The following is a 21,076-nucleotide window of genomic DNA, read 5'->3' on the forward strand; positions in this document are numbered from 1 at the left end:
CCAAGTATATTTTTTTTGAGAAAAAATTTTTTAGCTGCAAATTATATCTGCTTTACTACGTTTTTAAGACTGAGTACTTAGCTTATAAACTCCAGAAGGATAAGTGTAGTCATAGTTTGCTTGTAAAGAACTTCAAGTCCACAGGAATCAGTTGGTATAAGTAAATTGTCTCCTATATCATCCTGATCACCCAATTAATTCCAACGTCTGAGTAATGCCAGGATGACCAGACAGGCAGGTGTCATGAGTCCATTGTAGGACTTTCAACGTAGGTGCCGGGACACCATAGTCTTACCCGGAGGAACTGTGAATGTGGTTGCAACCACTATTTTAGCTGGATCAATGATATGCTGAGGAGATTCCAGGGTCCCCTCAGTATCAAAAGAACAGGATAGAGCTTCAGCTTCAAGGTTCTTTTCAGTGGGTCGATACCGCAACTCAAAGTCAAATTGATTAAAAAACAATGATCAGCAGGCTTGTCTGGGATTTAATCTCTGTGCTTGGGCCGGATGCTCAAGGTTTAGGTGATCCATATAGATGGAATCTGGGTGCTTGGCTCCTTCTAACCGGTGTTTCCATTCTTCCAGGGCTAACTTGACTGCTAATAGCTTGCGGTCCCCAATGGTGCATTTCTTTTCTGCTGAAGAAATTTTTTTGAAAAGTAGGAGCACGTCAAGAGTATGCCATTTTGGTTATGCTGTAGGAGGACAGCACCTACCCTGAGGGTAGATGCATCTACCTCCAAGATGAATGGCTCGGGCAGATCTGGATGGCAAAAGCACGGGTTAAGGATGAACTCCTTCTTGAGGTGTTGAAAAGCCTGGATGGCATCCTGGGTCCAGTTCTTGGAATCTGATTCTTTTTTGGTTAGGGCTGTGAGAGGAGCTGCTAAGGAGGAGTAGTCTATAGAAGTTTGCAAAGCACTGCAGAAAACCTGTTGTTGAGGTTAGGAACTGCTGCGGGGCCTGTATATAGGGCAGAAGGTTGTATATAGGGCAGGAGGCTGACTTCTCCCACCTTATTTCAATGGTATCATTAATAGAAGTGTTTGGTTGAAAAGTCACATCAAAGAACGCAGAAATTTTAGCTAATTTTAAAATGCCAAATTTTAGCTAATTTGAAAGCACAAAATTGCAAAAATGCATCACCATAAATCAAGGGGTTGAGAAGATATTAGAAACATAGAAACATGACAGTAAAAAGAGACCATTATGGCCTATCTAGTATGCCCATCCAGACTAATATTCAGCTTTACAATGCCTACTACTCCCTCAGAGATCCTCTGTCCTTGTCTCCACCACCTCCACCAGGAGGCTCTTCCATGCATCCACCAACCTATCTGTAAAGAAATATATCCTTGGAGTACTCCTGAGTCTACCCTATTTCATCTTCATTCTAGAGTCTCCTTTCCTTTGAAAGAGGCTTACCACCTGCACATGGAAACCTTGGAGGTATTTTGTCTCTATCATACCTCCCCTATCCCACCTTTCCTCAAAGGTATAAATGTTTAGATCTTTAAGGCTGTCCCTATATGCTTTAGAATGAAGACTATTGACCATTCTAATAGCCACTCTCTGATTCCAAACAGTTTATATTCATCTGAAGAGGCAGTCTCCAGAACTGTACACAATATTCCATATGAGGTCTTACCAGGGACCAATACAGAGGCGATATCACTTCCTTTTTTCTGCTGAACATTTTTCTTCCTATGTAGCCAAGCATCCTTCTAACTTTGCTGTCACTTTATCCACCTCTTTGGCCACCTTAAGATCATCCGATAATATCACCCCCAGACCCCTCTCTTTCATGCTAAGAAGAATTTCATCCCCATACAGTGCCACTCCTTTTGATTTTTGCATCCCAAATGCATGACGCTGCATTTTTTTTTAGCATTAAATCTTAGCTGCCAGAACATTCTTCAAGCATTGCTAGATCGCTGGTCCTGGGTAAAAAGTGGGGAGGGGAGCAAAGTACCAAATAAGTGGGGTGAGTGGTGTTATTTTGGGGCTACTGTTCCCCCATGTTGTTCATGAGGGTGTTATGTAACAAAACATCCCCACATAAGAATAATGAAAGGAGCTCTGTAGTCCCCATATAAAACTCTCTACCCACCATAAGAATGATGATGGGGTCTTGGCTCAAGCAAGGGAGGAAATGTATTTCTATTTTTACTTTTCCAGTTTTGCACTGCATACAGCATGGATGGACTGTATTTCTATTTTTACTTTTCCAGTTTTGCACTGCATACAGCATGGATGGACAACTCCAGTCCTCAAGGGCTTCAAACCAATCGGGTTTTCAAGATAGCCCTAATGAATATGCATGAAGCAGTGTGCATGTAAATCTCTCTCATCAGAGACATCCTGAAACCCCAACTGGCTTGCGGCCCTCGACAACTAGAATTGGCCACCTCAGCCATACAGTGTCTGGCTTATTGGGGTTTCCATTTCAATTTGTGTCTGCACATGTGTAATTTGTGGATCCACTGGGGTACTTGTATTGGCCACTGTCGGCTATACGATGCTGGGCTCGATGGACATTAGTCTAACCCAACATGGCATTTCTTATGTGGTCAACTATTCTGTATTTGGTAAAGGTCTGTCTCTGTTTTGCTAGCATGTAGGGATCTACAGCAGTTTTGTTCATTTTGATTTCCCAACAGCAGATGTATTGTTGTTCTAGGGCCCGGTGTAATATTTGCAATGCTGCCTTTTCATAGGTAGAGTTATTGCTGTTGGAGTCCTGCGAGTTACTGCTGCTATGCTATGCTTAACATGTGTTGGGTTTTATTTATGTTTTGCAGAATTTTGTAGTATTTCACAATGTGCCTGATAGTAGAGGGCGTTTGTGTTACTGTTGCTTAAAAGATGCCAGAATTTGAAAAATTTTTTTGTATGGTGAGGTGTACAGAAAAAAATCCTCCTCTGCCTCTATTGTTGGAAGAGTGCATGTGTTTGTAAGGGGATTTCTGTGGATATATTATATATGTGTTCAGAGCTGGAGGTACAGGATGTATGTTTGGCTTGTCTTGCACATACATTGACAAGAAGGAACTTCACTTTTAAGCCTGGATATACTGGGTATTATCTCAATCTCCCAAATGTACTTGTAACTTTTTTTTTTTTTTTAGGAATTGGTAATTCCCTTCAGAGCACATAACTAATTTCTATTTGGGGCTACCCCAGCTAGCATTTCACATCCCACGCTGACTCTCTATCCCTGGGAAGAATTCTTTCTACAAGGGGAAGCTCTCGCTTAATGGCCCAGACAATGAAAAAAGGTCGCCAGTGTATATATCTGTGAAGTGTAAGTGCTTCCCTTGAGGTGAGATGCAGTAGTAATTAGACAGGACCAGGACTGGATGTAGAATAATAGTTTACTGATTCATAAAGTTAAATAAAGTCCATTGTCCAAAATTGAGCTTGCATCTGACTGTTGGTACAGGATTCTCTTATGGATAGGTAAGTGTCCTTTTTTTTTACAGACATCTGGGTAGAGTCCATGGTGATTTTTAATGTGCATATTCTTCCAGTGGCTGTTCCGTTGGAGTCCTAATGATAAGGTCCCCTCTGATTTGCAAAAATCCTACCTTTAGTCATCTTCCTTCCTCAGACACCCAGCCTGTCCTGGTCCCTTGATGGGTAGAAATCCAGATGGGATCTCCTGAATCAAGTTTTTCCTTCCTTTATTTCAGTTGTTCCTTTGTCCTTGATTGTTTTGTTTTCCTGAGGATTTCTTTTAGGGATAAATCAGCAGGATCAGGCTTTACCACAGTACTGCAATCCCAGTGGGCAAGGGACATCCCAAAACCTCCCCACTGTACAGCCAGCGGGGATGACTTTCCCCAGAGAAACAGATTGAGCACAGTTCCTTCCAAAAATAAGACTCTTCTAGCCTTCAAAATCTCTCACAGCAGGATCCATCACTGGTGCTTGCCTACCTAGGGATTAGAGTAGGCTCACAGATCTTTGGTCCCATGGTGAGAGCCCTTTTGCCCCTAAAGGGTATCAGGCTCAACCATCTATCTCTCTGTAACTTAAAGTAAGGATGACCCTCTGGCAGGGCGTGCACAATGAACTATCCCCTCTGAAAAAAAACTCCTTAAGGCAAGGCCAGAAGGCCCTACCAGAGTGTAGAAAAATTACATCCTTAAAGTCTCTGACTGCTTCCTCCAACTAACACCCCCCCCCCCCCCCCCCCCCCCCCCCCCCCCCCCCCCCCCCCCCCCCCCCCCCCCCGAGTGTTAACATGGCTGAGCTAAATACTAAAATAGCACTGAAAAATCCAATCCAGAGCCTCCAGAGGGGAGGGACTGAAGGGTATGGGTGGCTTCCATGTAAAACGTGTTAAGGACAGGGATAGTGGCATCTAGTGGCCAGACTGGGAGGGTCTGCCACATATTGTTAGCGCTCTTCTTAATACTTGCATTGTACCAAAGAACTTCGTCCTATAGAGAGTAATATATACAGGAGAAATGAAATACTTTTTAATGAGATGAGTGAAGCAAAAACAAGTGAGACTGTTTCAGTATCTTTAGGCCATATTTTCTTGGTCTCTGATTACATCTCTTCGTACTTGTTAATCTTCTCTCTCTCCTTACAATACAGAATAGTTGCTTAGAACTGGTACACTTGTATTAGTAATGCTTTTTTTCTCATTTATTTATATCCTGCCTAAGCCAAGGTCCTAAGCAGAGTATATAAAAACACACATAAATAAATCAAGCCAAGACAATAACAAAGAATAAAAAAAAATACACAACATGTTCCAGGATATAGCCATCTAGTCTTTAAAAGGAAAATCAGTCATTTACAAAAACGCCTATAGGAAAAAAAATGTCTTTAACATGCTCTTAAATGACCTAGTGCAGTCCATCATTTGTAGTTCCATGAGTAAGGAATTCTAGAGAGCTGGCACAGCCACTGAAAATGCTTCCACCCTGGTGTCAACTTTCCAAGCGTGCTGCACTGATTGAACGTCCAATCAAACCTGCTGTGAAGAACGCAAAGATTTTGTAGGCCTGTATATCTGAGGTAATGCATTAATCCATGGAAAGGCATCTAAGGTTAATAAGTTATGCACCAAAAATGCTGTTTTGTACTTAATCCTCCACTGGACAGGAAGCCAGAGGAGTTCAGCAAGTTTAGGAGTTATGTGGTTTTTCATGCCGCAGCCAAAAATCAACCAGGCCGCAGCATTTTGCAAAAGTTGTAAAACTTTTGTTTTTTTATTGGCAAACCGAGGTAAACTGCATTGCAGCAGTCCAACACAGGGAGTACGATGGTTTGCACAACTAAAGGAAAGTCTGCAGGTTGTAGTAAACGTTTAGGATGATGCAATTTATAAAACCCAGATTTAACTACAGATATTGCTTGTGGAATGAGCGAAAGTTAGGAATCAATTATTAGGCCTAAGCTTCTAGCATGAGGAACAAATTTTAATTCAATGTCCTCAATTTTAATGCTAGGGGGAACTGAAAGAGACTCTCTGTACTGGATTACTTCAATCTCAGTTTTTGACAAATTCAGGGCTACTTCATTATGCATCAACCAGCACCTGATAGTAATTATACAGAAAGAAATCAGAGCTGTTGTTTCAGATCAGGAAGAAGCCAGTGGAATATAAAACTGTATGTCATCAGCATGCAGATGGAAGCCTTCACAGAGGCCAGCCAAAAGTTTGCCAGATGGTGCTAGATAAATATTAAATAAAAGAACCAATTGTTACGATTCTGCTTGTGGGAACAAGCCCACAAGCAGTCTCTCACCTTTCCTCCATCGCAGCCACCGTTCAGCTTCGCGGCCTGGAAGCCACCGTAATCCTCCTTTTCACGGCAGGAGGCCGCCGATGTTCCCTCTTCGTTGCAGCAAGAGCTGCCGATGTCTTTCATCTTTCCCACGGCCAGGAGGCCGCAGATGCTGTTATCTTCGCAGCCTGGAGGCCACCATCGATCCCACTGTTCTTCTGCAGCCTGGGCACCGACTCCTTCATCTCTTTGCGGCTTGGAGGCCGCCGCCGAAGCCTTCCTCTTCAGCAGCCTGGAGGCAGCCCTGAAGCTCTTCTCCATGCGACCAGGAGGCCGCCGTCATTCCCGTCCTCTTCCACGGCCTGGAGGCCGTTCTGGAGCTCCTCTTCATGCGGCCTGGAAGCCGCCATCATCTTCAGTCTTCTTTCTTCATGGCAGGAGCCACCTCCGATGCCTCGGGCCTGCTTCAGCTCCTCTTCACAGCATGGCTGCTGTCTGAGGTCCTGCCTTCTTCCTTAGGCGCGGAGCCTCGCCTCTTCAGCCTATTTAAAGGGCCAGTCCTTCTGGCTCCTCCTTGTGATGTCATTGAGGTGTTTCCTCTTCAGCCCTACAAAAGGGCTCAGCCTTCAGTCAGTCTTCGCCTTCGCATGGAGTTGGTCATGGAGTCGGACCTCTCCTGGATCTTCAGTTCCAGCTCTTCATTCCAGGAGTCCTCCATGATCCTTCTTCACTTCTTCAAGGCACTCTGTTCCTCGTTGGTCCTCCTTCGTCTTCATCCATGGTTCCTGAACCTTCGTCGTCTTCATTCCATGTTCTGGTCTCTTGATGGATCCCGTCCTCCTGTCTTCAGATGTCCTGATGTCTCCAGATCTCCAGATGTCTTGTCTTCAGATGTCCTGATGTCACCGTGTCTCCAGATGTCCTGAATTCTCCATGTCCAGACATCTCCCGATCTCCGGATGTCCTGACATCTCCTTGTCTTCGGATGTCCAGTCTCAGCCTCCTGATGTCTTCGTTCGTCATGTCCCAGATTTCCCTGGGGTCCTCCTCTCTGGATGTCCCTGATGTCCAGTTGCCCTAGAGTTTCAGACACCTTGATCTCCTGATGTCCCGAGGTACCGTGTCCATTCATTTCCAATGTCCTACATTCCAGCCCTGACGTCCCGAGTCTTAATCCTGAAGTACCTTCAATCCTCAAGTTCCGGGTTCAGCATCATCTCGCCCCAGTCCTCATCTTCAGCTGACCTTCCTGGGAGTAAATCCATTCCTATCTGGTGTCTGAGTTTGGTGGCTAGAGCCCTCTTCCGATTGGATCTGTCTTCGAGCACTGCCCGGATTCCTTCCTTGTCCTGAGCCTCAGTCCTGTGCTCGCTCCGCTCTCCGCGTGGTCCGCAACCAGCCTCTTCAGGTTGTGTAGGGCGCGCCATAGGACAGGGCACCCTACAAAGCTGATGGGACCAGCCCTCATCAGCTTTGTAGGGTGCCTTGAGGGCAGCACCTGTCTAAGTCTCCGAGTAACCTGAGTCCTCATTCTCGCCTGAGTCTTCCCAAGTTCCAAGTCTTCATCGGAGTATCTGGATCCTCACCTGACTCTCTCTAGAATCCACCTCTGATCTTCAGCTATGTCTGAGCGTCTTACGTCTACGTTCCAAGCTCCTCATGTCCTCGTTTGACCCGAGTTCCAAGTTTCCTCATGTCCTCATCTCGTCTGAACTCCCAAGTACCAAGCTTCTTCGCCTCATCTGAGTCTTCAAGTGTCCTCGCCTTGTCTGAGTCCCAAGCTCCACGTGACCTATGAAAGTAATTTAGAACTACAATAGATACAGTCCCTTGAAATAAACTTTAATATTAAAATATACCTTTTTGCTGTTGGCATTTTATTATAATAGTTTGGCACATTGTTAGATATTGAACAGTAAAGAAAAAAACAAAATGTAAATTTTTTTACTGTGAATAGCAATTAAATTTTAATTTACAATGTTTAAAAATGTTACATAAATCACAATTACTTCTCATATATATATATGTATTTGATTTGTTAAAGAATGATTCTTTTCATTTTAGTCTTTTTCTTACTTATCTCTCCCTCAACAGTTTTTTGCCATTCTCTTTCCCTCCTCTCCTGGTCTCCCCCCAGCTGGTTGGAAGTCCCTCAGCAGGACTCAGGCTGGAGGATCGACCCCTCTGGGACATACCCTCAGTGCCATTCAATGGCAGCCACTTTCCCTCCCTGGGTCAGAGCGCAAGGTGCACCCAACTGGAGAATGATTCATTTAAGCACATAATTCACCTTATTTAATAAGAAACCAACTTTCAAAGACAATTGCAAAAGCTTCTGTGGCACAGTTAATGAGCAAGCAATGCATTACTCTGTTGTAGGTAAGAGCCCAACTAAAGCTTCTTTTGATTGTTGTTGGTTTTTCCAGAGTATCAGGTGCACGCTGAGAATGGTCTGTCTTCAAGAGCAGCAGAGCTTACAGAGTATTCCAAATCAGCCCACAAATGCTTTGCTAGCATACAATAGCCATGAACCAACCGCAAGCAAGTCTCTAAAATATGCAAGTACTCCTGTTTTAAATCAGGGTCAGTGCATTGCTGAATGTGTAGCCCCCCGCTTCAGTTGAGATATTTTCTGTGGGTACAGCATGGAACAACACCCTTTTTCAATGAGACCTTCAAAATCAAACCCACATTAACAGTTGTGATGTTGTACCATTCCCATGAAAGCCAGGCCAACCCAAAAAAAAAATATTTACCCAGGTAAACAGCTTACCCAGGGAAGCTGGCCTGGCTAAAAATATTGCCATTCTTTAACTGGACAAAAGTAGGTGCAGGCTTCTATAGCATGCATACTTTTAGCCAGGTAAAAAAGAAGTGCTCCTGGGGAGTTGGAGGGGAGGTATTTAGTTCAGGAAAGGAAAATAATCTGCATACATACCATTTTCAAAAGTATGCATGTTATTTATACCCATTTTCCCCCTACCGCCCCCACTATTAGCAGGTGCAAAGTACAAGAGCCCTGTTAGCACGTGCACTTCATGCCACTTAATTTTCCTAAGAAACTAACCCAGGTAGCTTCTCACTGAGAATCAGGTACAGGGAGGAGGTCCAGTGGCTCAGTGACAGTGCTGCTTGCCACCATGAGGAGAGACCTGGGTTTTATTCCTAGGTTAGAGAATACTGCAGAGGCAAGCTCACAGCCCTGAGGGGAGGGAGTCATAGTCATTGTGCAGTGGCAATACCTGGCAGCTACATTTAGAACTCATGGTTTCAGGATTCCAGAAGGAGCCCTGGGACATGGAACCCCAGCCAAGGGCTGTCACTGCAATGACAACATTAAATAAAGGGGTGATAAAACAGAGGGGAAACATCTCCTGGTAGTTACAAATGAAGACTCGTGATGCCAGTTCCCAGTCCTGGTTCAAAGGAGCAAGAGGAAACAAGCAGGTGAAGGATAAAAAAAAAAAAAGAAAAAGCAGAAAAGAAAAAAAGTTAGCTGCAAAGTATATTTTGCTAGTACAAAGCTAATCAAAATTGGCCCCAGTGGGCATATTGAAACACAATGCAAGCTCCTGTTTCAATAAAGGTAGAAATCCTCCACTGTTTGATCCATTACAATTAAAAACTCTGATTAATTACATGAAGTATCATGAATAAAGATTGTCCTTCTTGTGCCAAATTCATCAACTGTGAGAAAGATCCTCATTTCTTTTTAGAAGCTAGAAGTAGAAGATAGGGAAACAACTTTTAAAATTCAGGTGACAATGAGAACAAAAGAACAGAACAAACTGTATTACGAGCATTCTCTGTACCTGCAATGTCACTAATTGGCTACTTTATAGGGAAACATATGCACAAACTCTAGATTGCAGGAAGCAAACTAAAAGTCAGACAAAAGGATAACAAGCCAAGACAGTCTGAAGAATCCTCAGAGCAGAGCAGAAGAAAAGTGCATAGCTGTAAATATTTTATTTGTTTTGAAGCATTGCATGGGTTCATGCATTCATTCCTACTTATCCTCCAGGCTCACAGACAGGTTTGTGGACAGGCACCCATGAAACTGCTTAGTTATTCTAGATGCTGTCACTTAAGAAAAATCACAATGCACTCAGCCAATACAGAAGGCCATGTAGTTTCATCAGATCTCACCTCTGCTGATGCTCTGCAACAATCAAAGGCCAACTCTACCCATCAATCCACTAGGAGCACCATTCATCAGCTCTATCCAACCACCCCACAAATCTACACTTTGGGCGACTAACTGAAGAAGCAAACACAAGAAGAAAACTTTATTCCATATCTCCTTCTATGGCAGAAGGGATAGAAATGATACATATTCCGCACAGCCTAGTCAGCACTAGAGTAAAATGAAAATCAAAATTTCCTGGGTCTGGAAAATAAATAAAGAAGTGCTAGATTCTCTCAATATCTTTTAGACCCAAATATCAACTGTTGTAATAGGTGATATTTGTCCAAAAAAAAGAAACTATTTATCATGACCTGAAATAGATATTTGGAGCAGGCAGGAAGCTACTCAATTAATATTCATCTTTTTATCCACAAACATGACTACAAATACCCATTCACCAAAATACAGTACATGCCTTCCTTTTATTCACCTCTGGGAGCCCTCAGATCCAAATTTATTTGTTCTTTGCAGGTTAGTGAGAATGTTTGGCTAGAGTACTACAACAATCACTCAGCTCTCATTGCTTCCCATGGGAGAGATTTTGACACTTTCAAAACATTTTTATGCTTTGGAGAAAATACGAAAGCTAGCTGCAATAATTCTGCTTCTTCTACTCTGTCACACAGAACATCAAATCAAAACAGCCCTCACCGGGACACAAGGTCACTCTTCTGCCCATAGTTCTAGGAGCAAACAGCAGGCCTGGATTTAGGCAAAGGAAACATAGGTAACTGCCTCTGGCACCAGATTTTTATAGGCACCAGAGTGTCACTGATGCTGCCTTACTGGTATCTGGGCCTGCCACCATACTGCCAACCCCAAAGCAAATTCAGTATGATGTCTCCTACAGCACTCCCCACCCCTTGCAGGGGTTTCCATGGAAACCCATACATAGTACTTTAAAAACCATTTGAATCTGCCTTTTGGCAATCCAGAATTTCTTTCCTGACTAGTCTCAGAGCTTCTGTCCCCCATATATTAAATACTAAAGTGTAACTCAAATATCATGGATTGTCTCTTTTTTTTTTTGCTGTGCTTTCTGTTGACATGGCAACCCTACAAAAATATATCATGCAAAATGTAGGATACTCCAACTCTGGGAACAATTCTTTACTTTAGGGGAAATTATTTTGATTAGTTGACCTCCTGCATAAGACACTTATTTGAAGCTGTGGTCCATATTTGCATTTTTAGGGCCTATTTTGCATATGAATTTAATGAAGAATGAATTCTCTGTCCTCCTGGAGCATTTCATCCCCTCACAGATCAGCCCACAGACCAATAATTTTCTCTTCAGAAATGCTGGCATTTTGCTACCACCATGGAAATGGTTTCCACACAGATAACATATTTATGCATGCCAGAAAGCCCAAGGCTAATGCAAAATTCACCTCTCACTGAGAAGATAAGATGTGCAGATGGGTAGAAATTCAGGCAATGTCCATGTTAGAAGCTTTAGTAGTAGTGGTATTGTGCCAATGTGGCAATGGTGCTGAACAGGGGAAAATTACTGTATTAAGGTGTCAGAAGGAAAACTGTATGACAAACAAAAGGGGTATAAGCAAACTGAACGCAATTACTACTATAGTAAGATTTATATATTTTTTGGGGGGGTTACATTGAGTCCTTAATCTTCTGTAGTCAACAGAAATCCTCTAGAATACTCAATATTTTTCTCTGTCATACTGCTTAGTTTCTTTTTCTTTTCAAGTCCAGTAAAAAGGCATCATTTTAGATAATTGTTTTGTTTATTGACCTTTATTTCCATGCTTTTCTCTTCATGTCACCTTGTAGTCCTTCTCTTCATTAATGCACCCAGCTACCCTGTACTTCTTCGCATCTCGGCCCTCGACTTCTGCTACACCCCTGTCTGTACCTGTACTGTCATGTCCATCTGTGCTGCCACCTCAACTCCAGTAATGCCTTCTTGTGGTATAGTGCTCCCTTTCTCATCACACTTGTCTCCCTTAAGAATCAATTCTTTTCTATCAAGCCTCTCCAAAACCCCATGCTTCTTAGTTTTCCCCTCAGTCATCACAATTGGACTTCTGCCTATCATTGTGGTCCACCTCACTCCACCTGCCCTGCCTTATCTGTCGTCCTATCTCTCCCTCAGCAAAGCAGCTTGCCCATGCTTCACTGTTCCCTGCACCATATCCCTTCCCTTGACTCTTATTTGTGGCATGCATATCAAGTTAGATTATAAATTCCTTGGGACCTTTTGTACTTGTAATGTTTGTTAATTTACAGAGTTACTTCATTTGTAATCAAATGCTAATATTTGGTCAGGGATGGGGAAACTGCAGGCATGAGTAACCTGCAATGCCTTCTTGATGTGCCTACACCTCCCTGTATATAAACTAATCAGGAACTTTACACTGCGACCTGTGCACAAGGTAATCTATTCATAAGCTAAAAAAGGTCCACAAATTAGTTCCCTTGGAGGTATGTGAACAACAGAGACAACAAATTTGCTTCTAAAAGGTCATCTATAGCAGGGGCCGCCAACTCTGGTCCTCAAGAGCCACAAACAGGCCTGGTTTTTAGGATATCCACAATGAATGTGCATGAGACAGATTTGCAAACAATAGAGGCCGTGCATGCAAATCTGTCTCATGCACATTCATTATGGATATCCTGAAAATCTGGCCTGTTTGTGGCTCTCAAGGAACGAAGTTGGCCTCCCCTAGTCTATAGCTTTCCCTATGCACGTTGCTTCTCAGGTTCTTTCTGATTAATATCAAATGTAAAGTTTGAACCATAACTTGAAGATGGACCTTCTTGACCTTTTGGCCAAAACTGAGAACCAGTACTCTAAGGGAAGTTAATGCCTTACCACCCAACCCAAGTGGGGAGACAAAAACATTATAACTACTGCCAAAGCAGCAAGATTAAACCACCATCTCCCCATGTCTGGGGTGGTCAATTTTCAATGGTAGGTTGCCCTGGTTGAAAATTGTCCCTACATAGAGGCTAAAAAAATGTGCTCCGGTTACAAAGGATGCAGGGTTCCTGGCAGAAGTGCTTAGATTGGGGGAAATGTGTATGTAAAATTGCATTTTAAAAGGTGCTGCATTACCTCCCCTTCCATGGCCACTTAGAGAAATAACAGGTGCAAACGTATGAATGCACTTTAAAAACTGCCTATAAGATAAGCATGTATATAGGGAAACTTACCAGGTAGTTTCCCTTTGATAAAACAACTCCAAGGTCCACGGTTACCAAAACTACTTGCATACTTCACAGCTATGGGAGCTACTGAACATTGCTCCCATACTGGTTGATTTTTTAAAAAAGTCTTGCATGCGGCAAAACTGGGAGATCCGCGTGTGTCTCGGGCCCGCATGCGCCGTGCAAATTTTAAAAGGCCCGCGACAACACGCATATCGCCTGTTGCGTGCATTAAAAAATTTACGGGGTGGTCTGGGCAGGGCATGGGCGTACCGGTTCAAGGCATGATTTCTGCACATACATATTTACGTGCACCGGCACGCACCGAGATCCCCTACCGCGTAAATTTACTTCTGCTATGAGCAAGTAGTGTGCAAGTAGTAAAATAAAAAAGTATATAGGCTACTTAGTGAGATTTAGGGTGTCTGGCCTAAAGGGTAAAAGGTAACAAGGGGAGTTAGGAAGGCCGATTGGTTAACTGGATGAACCGGGAACGAACTGGGAAAATGGGCTCCAGCATCAGAACGCGTGTCTAGTAAAATTCCCCCCATTTACAAGAGCAAGACTGCATTTGCACGTACATGCACACGTCACTATGATATCGTGAGCACATGTACGCGCGGATAGCTGATTTTAAAACACGTGTGCGCATGTTTTAAAACTGACGCACACGTGCGCCCATGCAAGGCTTTTAAAATCTCTCTTGTTATGCTCAGGGTTGTGAACCCATGGGCCGACGGGAGGATGGTATACCTTAGGAGGATCCTTAGGGTCTCCCATCGGGTGGCGAGGCAAGACAGAAGATGTAACCGGCTGAACCTCGGCACTGGAGACTGAGGCAACTGTGGTGAAGGCGAAGAGTCGAGACATCGCAGAAGCCAACTATGTCTTCGCCTCTGGAAGCCCGAGGTCCCCCCCCGGGAGGAGCCCGTAGGGACCTGGGCCGCTGGGACTTAGGTGGGCCCTTGGAGACAATGGTCCAGAAGAAGTCCAAGGTCAAGTGCCAGAGGGTCATCACTTACCAGTCCGAGGTCACACACCAAGGGATCGCCGCTTGCCAATCTGAAGTCACACACCAGGAATCACCGCTTGCCAATCCGAAGTCAGGAACCAAGGAATCAATGAGACGAGACAGGAACCAGGAAGCAAGGATCCGAAGCACAAGAAGACTCACTGAAGCAAGCAGACTCGAACAACGCTGGAAGCTGTTGCCAAGTCAAGGAATGAGCAGAGGAAGTCTCCTTATATACTTCCTCTGCTCTGGCTCATTGGAAACAGGTGCAGGCACTTAAAGGGACGAGGTCCCTTTAAATTCAGAAAGGAGGCACGGCCTCGCGCCTAAGGATGGCAGCGGCCATCTTGAATTCCTGACCCGCGGGGGAAGCCGCCTGACGCTGCGAGGAGGGAGCAGGGACGGCTCCCAAGCCTGGCAACCATCGCAGACATCCGCGCCGGCGCGCAGAAACAACAGGCCTCAGCTTCCCGTGACTTACCCGACGCTGCCGGCGGCGGCCTGCCGGTCCGGGTCAGGTAGGGGGCCGTGGTCGCAGCCGTCCATGGCCGCAGAACACATCTCTCATAGTTTGGGCTTTAACTATATCTAAAAGCAGCTACAGTAATGCTGAGAGTTTTTTTATGGTATGAGAAAAGGAGACTTTTTTTTTTTTTAGAGATTTAGAAGAAGAGACCACAGACTCATTCTGAACCATTTACAACATTCTTTACACACACCGAAGGTATGCAAGCTGGGTTCTCTGACGTAAGGAGTCTAGCCTTGTGCTGACTATATTACAAATGTAAAGCTCTCTCCATAAAATCTGTGAAGCACTAGAAATCCTGACTATGTTTCTTTCAGTACTGAAAATCTTTGCTGAATGATCTGTCTGTCTTCTCTTTCTAATTTCATATTAGCTAAGAAGGATTGTTTTGCTCCCTGCACAAGGCAACATTTCCGAGTGACTCATTCTATGTTCCCATGCCAGCTGTGCATTTTGCTAAAGATTTTATGACAGCTGCTTTCACTCGGTTACTCAAACTAAATGCAGGTGAATTTGAACGTTAAGGTCTGAAATGATATATGAAAATGTATGTTGTTTTCTTTAAGGCTCATCTTCAGATATGGCACTCTGCGTTTTCTATTCTCTTTCCACCTGTCATTTTGCATATGGTACAGAACAATGCACAACTGCTACGATAAACAAATTCTGCATAAGCGATGAGAAATAACAAATCTCCACTCCTAGCATCAAGAAAGAACAAGTTGGCCTGATTCACCAAGGCTCTCTCTTCCATTCTAACCTGATTCGCTAAACTTTTTTCTAGGATTGTGCACGGCCAAAATCTTCTGTTTTGTTTCAGTTTTTTGGTTTGTGTTTTCCATTGATTTCATTGAGTTTCATTTTTTTCCATCTATTTCATTTTTAGTGCATGCTATTTATTGTACAATCTGCGCTATCATTTGCAGCGTGTATTTCTGCAAAGACCACATGCTGAAATGCTCTAGGATGCAAGAAAATGTTTTGGTGCATGCTAAAATGACAAATGGCAAAAACAATATTTTTTTTTTTGTGTGTCTTTTTGGACAGGAAAGGAAACAAAACTATTTAACAGATATCACTGACGTTTTCATGTCATTAAAAAATGACAGCATATCCCTAATTTTTTTTTCCCCATAGACAAAGAATTGAAATAAAGATTTAGTAACTCAAATCCTTTGTGTCTGTAGCAAAAGAGCTCAAATCCTTAATGAGAATCTAAGAAGAAATATTAAAAAAAATCTGAAATATCTTTACTTGAAAGACAGAGCTATTTGAAAGTTACAATGAATTTGTGCTCTCAGTTCTTTTCCCATTGGAGAGGTGTCCACGTATCTATAAAATCCCCATCGCAATTAGCATTAATTGGCCCCTTAGTAATAGTCTAAAAAGAGATGGCAAGTACTGTATGGCCAAGGAAACTGAGTGACCCTTTTATCCCTAGAGGTGATTCCTCCAAAATAGGATTGAGGTATTCTGATAAGAAAGGGAGGAAAGTCCTACATTATCACTGCCCACACTGCACCTGTTCTGTCTGTACCCTGAAGACAGCATTAGAAACTAACTACCAATTCACTAGAAAAGATTTTTTTTTTTAATAAATTAAAATTTGTTTTGCAAACACATATGTATTGCATTTTATGTAGGGCAGTATGAGGTCTAAGACAAACATTACAGATTATGCTTTTGTTTTTACTTTTCTACTTAGAGCTCAGATTAGTAGATATATAATGAAATGTGAAAGAACACTAGATCTTACCCAGTGAAACAGAGAAAAGTTAAATAAAAAAAAGTCTTGTACCGCAGCCAGCACAGGTATTAATTAATCCTAGATCATTATATAGCAGACGAGGAGTCATCGCTTCCAACTTGCTGGAAAAAGTTTCAGAGGGTTTGTCAGTGTGACCTGAGCCCATGTCTACAAGCAGTGGTCTGCAAAACGAGGTCTGAAAATAATACGGCAGACAGCCACAGCAGGAAAATATGGCGAAATTACACTTCTTAGTCCAATTAAAAGACCATTTTTTGCTGAAAAAAGCCACTTATTAAACAGAGTACAAATGCAGCTGAATGAAAAAAAAAAAAAAAAAAGAAAAGATATCTCGTCAACTTCGAAGTCTCTTTGCCAGTTTGGGACCCGGATACACACTTCAGCAGAATGGAATTATGTTTCATGGTGTTCACGAATTGATATCATAAGAAAAGTATTTTTGCATATTCTTTTGTTAGATGTTTCAGTACATGAAGGATTAGCATGATTGTCATCTTGAAAACCAATATAAAAATGTATGTTGTCTAGAAATATATGATTACAAGTATGTGATAACTTTCCCTGTCTGAAAACCCTATAGACATGGTTTCTTTTACTTTCTTTTAAATTTGCTTGTGTTTTATATTCTATTTAATAAGATCTAGTCAATATATAATTTTCTATGAAGCAATCAATGTAAGAAGTGTAATTTTTGGTTTTAACATGTTTTCCCATTATGGTTTTAAAAATTGTTTTTAGTGCTAATCTGCCCATTTTTTGTATTTAGGTTTTGTAGACATTTTGTAGGGTATTTTGCTTCTTGATCTTTTTTTTTTTTTTGCAATTATTGAAAATGATATAGTCAATTTGGGCTAAAGTAGTCACGACAGTAAGAGAAAGAACAAAAAAAAAGAGGGAGAAAGAGCCATTAGAGAGGGAGATGTATGGTAGGAAAATGTCCAACACCTATTATATGTACAGGAAGAGTCTAAGATTGATATCACTTACAATTCTGTTGTCATCTCTCATTGGAAAGAAATTCAAGATTGATGTTACTTACAATCCGGTCGTCATATCTCATTAGAAAGACATCTATCATGCAGTTTCTTAAGAAACAATATTTATCAAAAGAAAAAGTGAGACAGACATTGCTCCATGAAGAGCTAAACTGCACAACTCTTCAATTTACGCCTGATCACCTACAGATAGCATATAGATAGAGCCAATCACTGCAAGTACTTGAGGAATGAAGAGCATAAGAAACTTAATCTTTACCTTTTCATCGTCCTCTGTGAATGGGGCACCTCCAGGGGTTTTATTTATAGCCTGTGCCACACCAATAACCTCACCATCACTGTTTCGTATGGGCATACACAGCAAGGACTTTGTCTTGTATCCGGTCAGTTTATCAATTTCATCACTGAATCGGCGGTCCTGCAAAGCAAAAAATAAATAATAAATAAATAGATTAACAATATTAAAAAATGAAGCCTAATTTAGATTTTCCCCTGGATAGAAGAGGCCTAGTCACTGAAAAAACTGAGATTAGCTGATTAAAAGGCCCTATTTACTAAAGCACATTAAAAACATGTGTTAATGCCTATTTTTAGCATACAATAGTGTAGTCCATTCAATGTGGCATTCACTAAAGAGTTTTAGTAAATACAGCAATTTTACTGCCGCAGGTAATACACATATGCTAATTGCGGTGGTAAGACAGTTGCATTAGCAGCTGCAACAATGCCAGTCACCCTCCCACCTTAGGTGATTAAAGGTTCATCTGTGGCCCAATGACCCCCACTTATCAGCCTGTCCCACAAGGTTATGGCAAGGTCGCCAAGCCCTGATATCCTAGTTCCCGCCTCCCTCACCCTGAGATCATGATTGGGGCTTCAAACTCCCTTGACAACCTCCCCAGGTCTCCCCCCCCTCCCCCACCTCAATTACATAAGGGGCTCTCATCCTCAGTGTCAGTCCTGCTCCCAGATCCTTCTCCCTCCCCTCTACCCTTAAGATCAAGAAAGGAGCTACAAGCTACAATGACCAATCCCCTCACCCTTGCCTGCTCTATCCACCAGCACAGAAAGGCAGAATGAGTATTCGGGGGGGAAAAGCAATCCCTTCGCACAAGGAAAATGGTGCAGGCTGACCTGGTGCTCTCCTTTAGCCTGCATGTGTGGGGCAAAGGAGAATAACAGATCAGCTGGCACCATTTTCATTTTTGGAGCAAGTGAAACAGGAGTGAACAGGAATTGCTCCTGCCCAAAGGCACTTTCTGGGTTGGCAATGGAGTGAGCAGAAGTGGAAGAGACAAGGAGAGCTTTGTGGGAGATGAGAGGGGGGTCATCTGTGCTGGGAGCTCCCTACTTAATCTCAGGGGAGGGGATAGGAGATCCCTGGGGCCAACATTAGGACTTAGAGCCCCTTAAATGATCTGGGGGGAGATAACATTAGGCTCAATGTTCCTTATGTAATCTCAGGGGTAGGGGGGGTCATCAGGCTTCAACATCTGGAGAGGAGAGAATCAGAGCAGAATCACTGATAGGCATATTAGCCTGCCAATGCTCGTGGAAGAAAAATTAACAGCACATTTTAAGATGTGAGGAGGAGGAGTAGCCTAGTGGTTAGAGCAGTGGACTATGAACCAGTAGACCAGGGTTCAAGTCCTGCTGTCACTCCATGTGACCATGGGCAACTCACTTTACCCTCCATTGCCTCAGGTACAAAAAACTTAGATTGAAAGCCCTCTGGGGATAGGGAAATACCTACAGTACCTGAACATAAACCAGTGTGATATCTCAATTGAGATCAAATGTCAGTATATAAAAATAATAAATAAATAAATGCTGTACAAAAATAGTATGACAATGCAACCTATTTTAATACTGGTGAGCTATTTTGCATTAATTTGCATGCAACACATCTCATTAATATTTTGGTGTATTATTCAGGGGATACCTGAATTGCATTACCTTTATTGCATATCAACACCAGGTATTTAAATACATAAAATGTTAACATACAGTAGTAAACAGGCTCCTAAATTTTCTTCCAGCATGCAAATCCTCTCTAGTCAAGGAATATCTGCTAGTCCAAGCAGAGCCTTAATTTATTTCTCACTGATGATTATTCTCAGTACATACTACCAACTAAACTGGTAAGTATAAATAATACTGGGTCCATTTTCAAAAGGTTTAACTGGCTACCTTTGGAAGTTTGCTGGTGAGGTAGCTCTTTCTAAGATCTTCCTCCCTCTGACCAGCTAAATTAAATTTATTAAGTTCACAAGATGAGCAAGTATAGATAGGCATAAAAAGGGTGGCTACAGGGAAGGCTCATGACTTATGCAGCATAACATAACTATTTTATAACATGCCCTACCATTAAAAGCACTTAAGGCATGGAACAAACAGTGACAGTTGCACAATCAACAACAGCGCGGCAAACACTAAAATTCTTGACAATTTCAAATGATTTTACCCGGGTAACTAAAGTAGTTACCAAGGTAAAATGGGGTGGCTGAAAATTGTCCTCCCCCCTCTGCAGGTAAAAGCGCCCGCACTGTTTGACAGGACAAGCACTTTCTACTTATGCTGAAAATGGGGTGGAGATGGAGGCAGAGGGAGGGTGAAGCCATCTGACAACACACAGGGATTTCATTCGGAAATCGTTGCCTGTGCTTTAAGCAACTGCCTTTGTCCCTGCTGCAAATTGGGTGCAAAGCCCATGGCTGCTAACACATCGGCCAACACAGCCAGCCCCTTGCATTTTCAAAGGGAAACTCTGTGGGCCTGCAAGCTTCACATGGGATTTCACACTTGCCCCCCTAAGAGTCTAAATGCATCATTCTGGATTTAAAACCCTGTCAAATATTCAGTGCTAGCCAGCCAAGTTTAGGCGAGCAACCCCAGCCACACAAACAGCAGCCCTCAATCTAGCTGGTGAAATTATGAGCGGCTAGGTTTAGGGAAACTTTCTGTTGAGAAACTACAGCCAATTAGGTTTGGCTGAAAATTCTCCAGAACATAAAGTGCTGAAATTAACCGCTTATCTTATCTGCTCAGCAGCTCTTTGAAAACTAAAAAAAAGTGTGACTGGCTTAACCAGCAGCAGGAAAACTGGACACACCTTTATTCTACAAATATTAGACCTCTGTGCTACACGGAGCAGTAAGGAGTTAGCAAGGAAACCAAATTGAGAGTTGAGAGATGCATGCTCATCCTTAAAGCTTAAGGTCCTGATCCATGAAAGGATTTTTCCATAGGCACAGAATGAGAGCAGCTTCACTACAGTCTACCAAGAACCAAATACAGCAGGCAGGCAGGAGTAGTTCTCCAGTGGGGTCAGGGTGTGTTACAATGCTGGTATATCACTAGATTTTTAATCCTTGTGTATTTCTTTTTCAAACATTCACTACACAATTCTCAAAATATGTCTGTGTTTTACTGTACAGTTTTGGGTCTCTTGTAATACTGATCTCTTATAGAACAACTATAATTTCTGTATTAACTGGGTAATTGCCAGGTTCTTGTGGCCTGGTTTGGCCTCAGTTGGAAACAGAATGCTGGGCTTGATGGACCCTTGGTCTGACCCAGCATGGCAATTTCTTATGTTCTTAAAACCATGCAAACTATTAAGTTCTGCATTTTTCATTGGTCAATGCAAAATCCTTACAGCATGGTATA

At 42.6% G+C, this 21,076-nt stretch overlaps 1 protein-coding gene across 1 annotated transcript in view; it reads right to left on the reverse strand.

The window, feature by feature from the left end:
• Positions 1 to 21,076, reverse strand: part of PDE11A (phosphodiesterase 11A) — an 815,296-nt gene that overhangs the window by 660,612 nt on the left and 133,608 nt on the right. The window contains exon 2 of the mRNA XM_029605882.1: positions 17,667 to 17,825. Within this exon, the coding sequence (XP_029461742.1) occupies positions 17,667 to 17,825 (159 nt within the window). The remainder of the gene's footprint in view (positions 1 to 17,666; positions 17,826 to 21,076) is intronic.

Source organism: Rhinatrema bivittatum, chromosome 6, assembly GCF_901001135.1.
Source record: "Rhinatrema bivittatum chromosome 6, aRhiBiv1.1, whole genome shotgun sequence".
Classification (NCBI taxonomy): Eukaryota; Metazoa; Chordata; class Amphibia; order Gymnophiona; family Rhinatrematidae; genus Rhinatrema; species Rhinatrema bivittatum.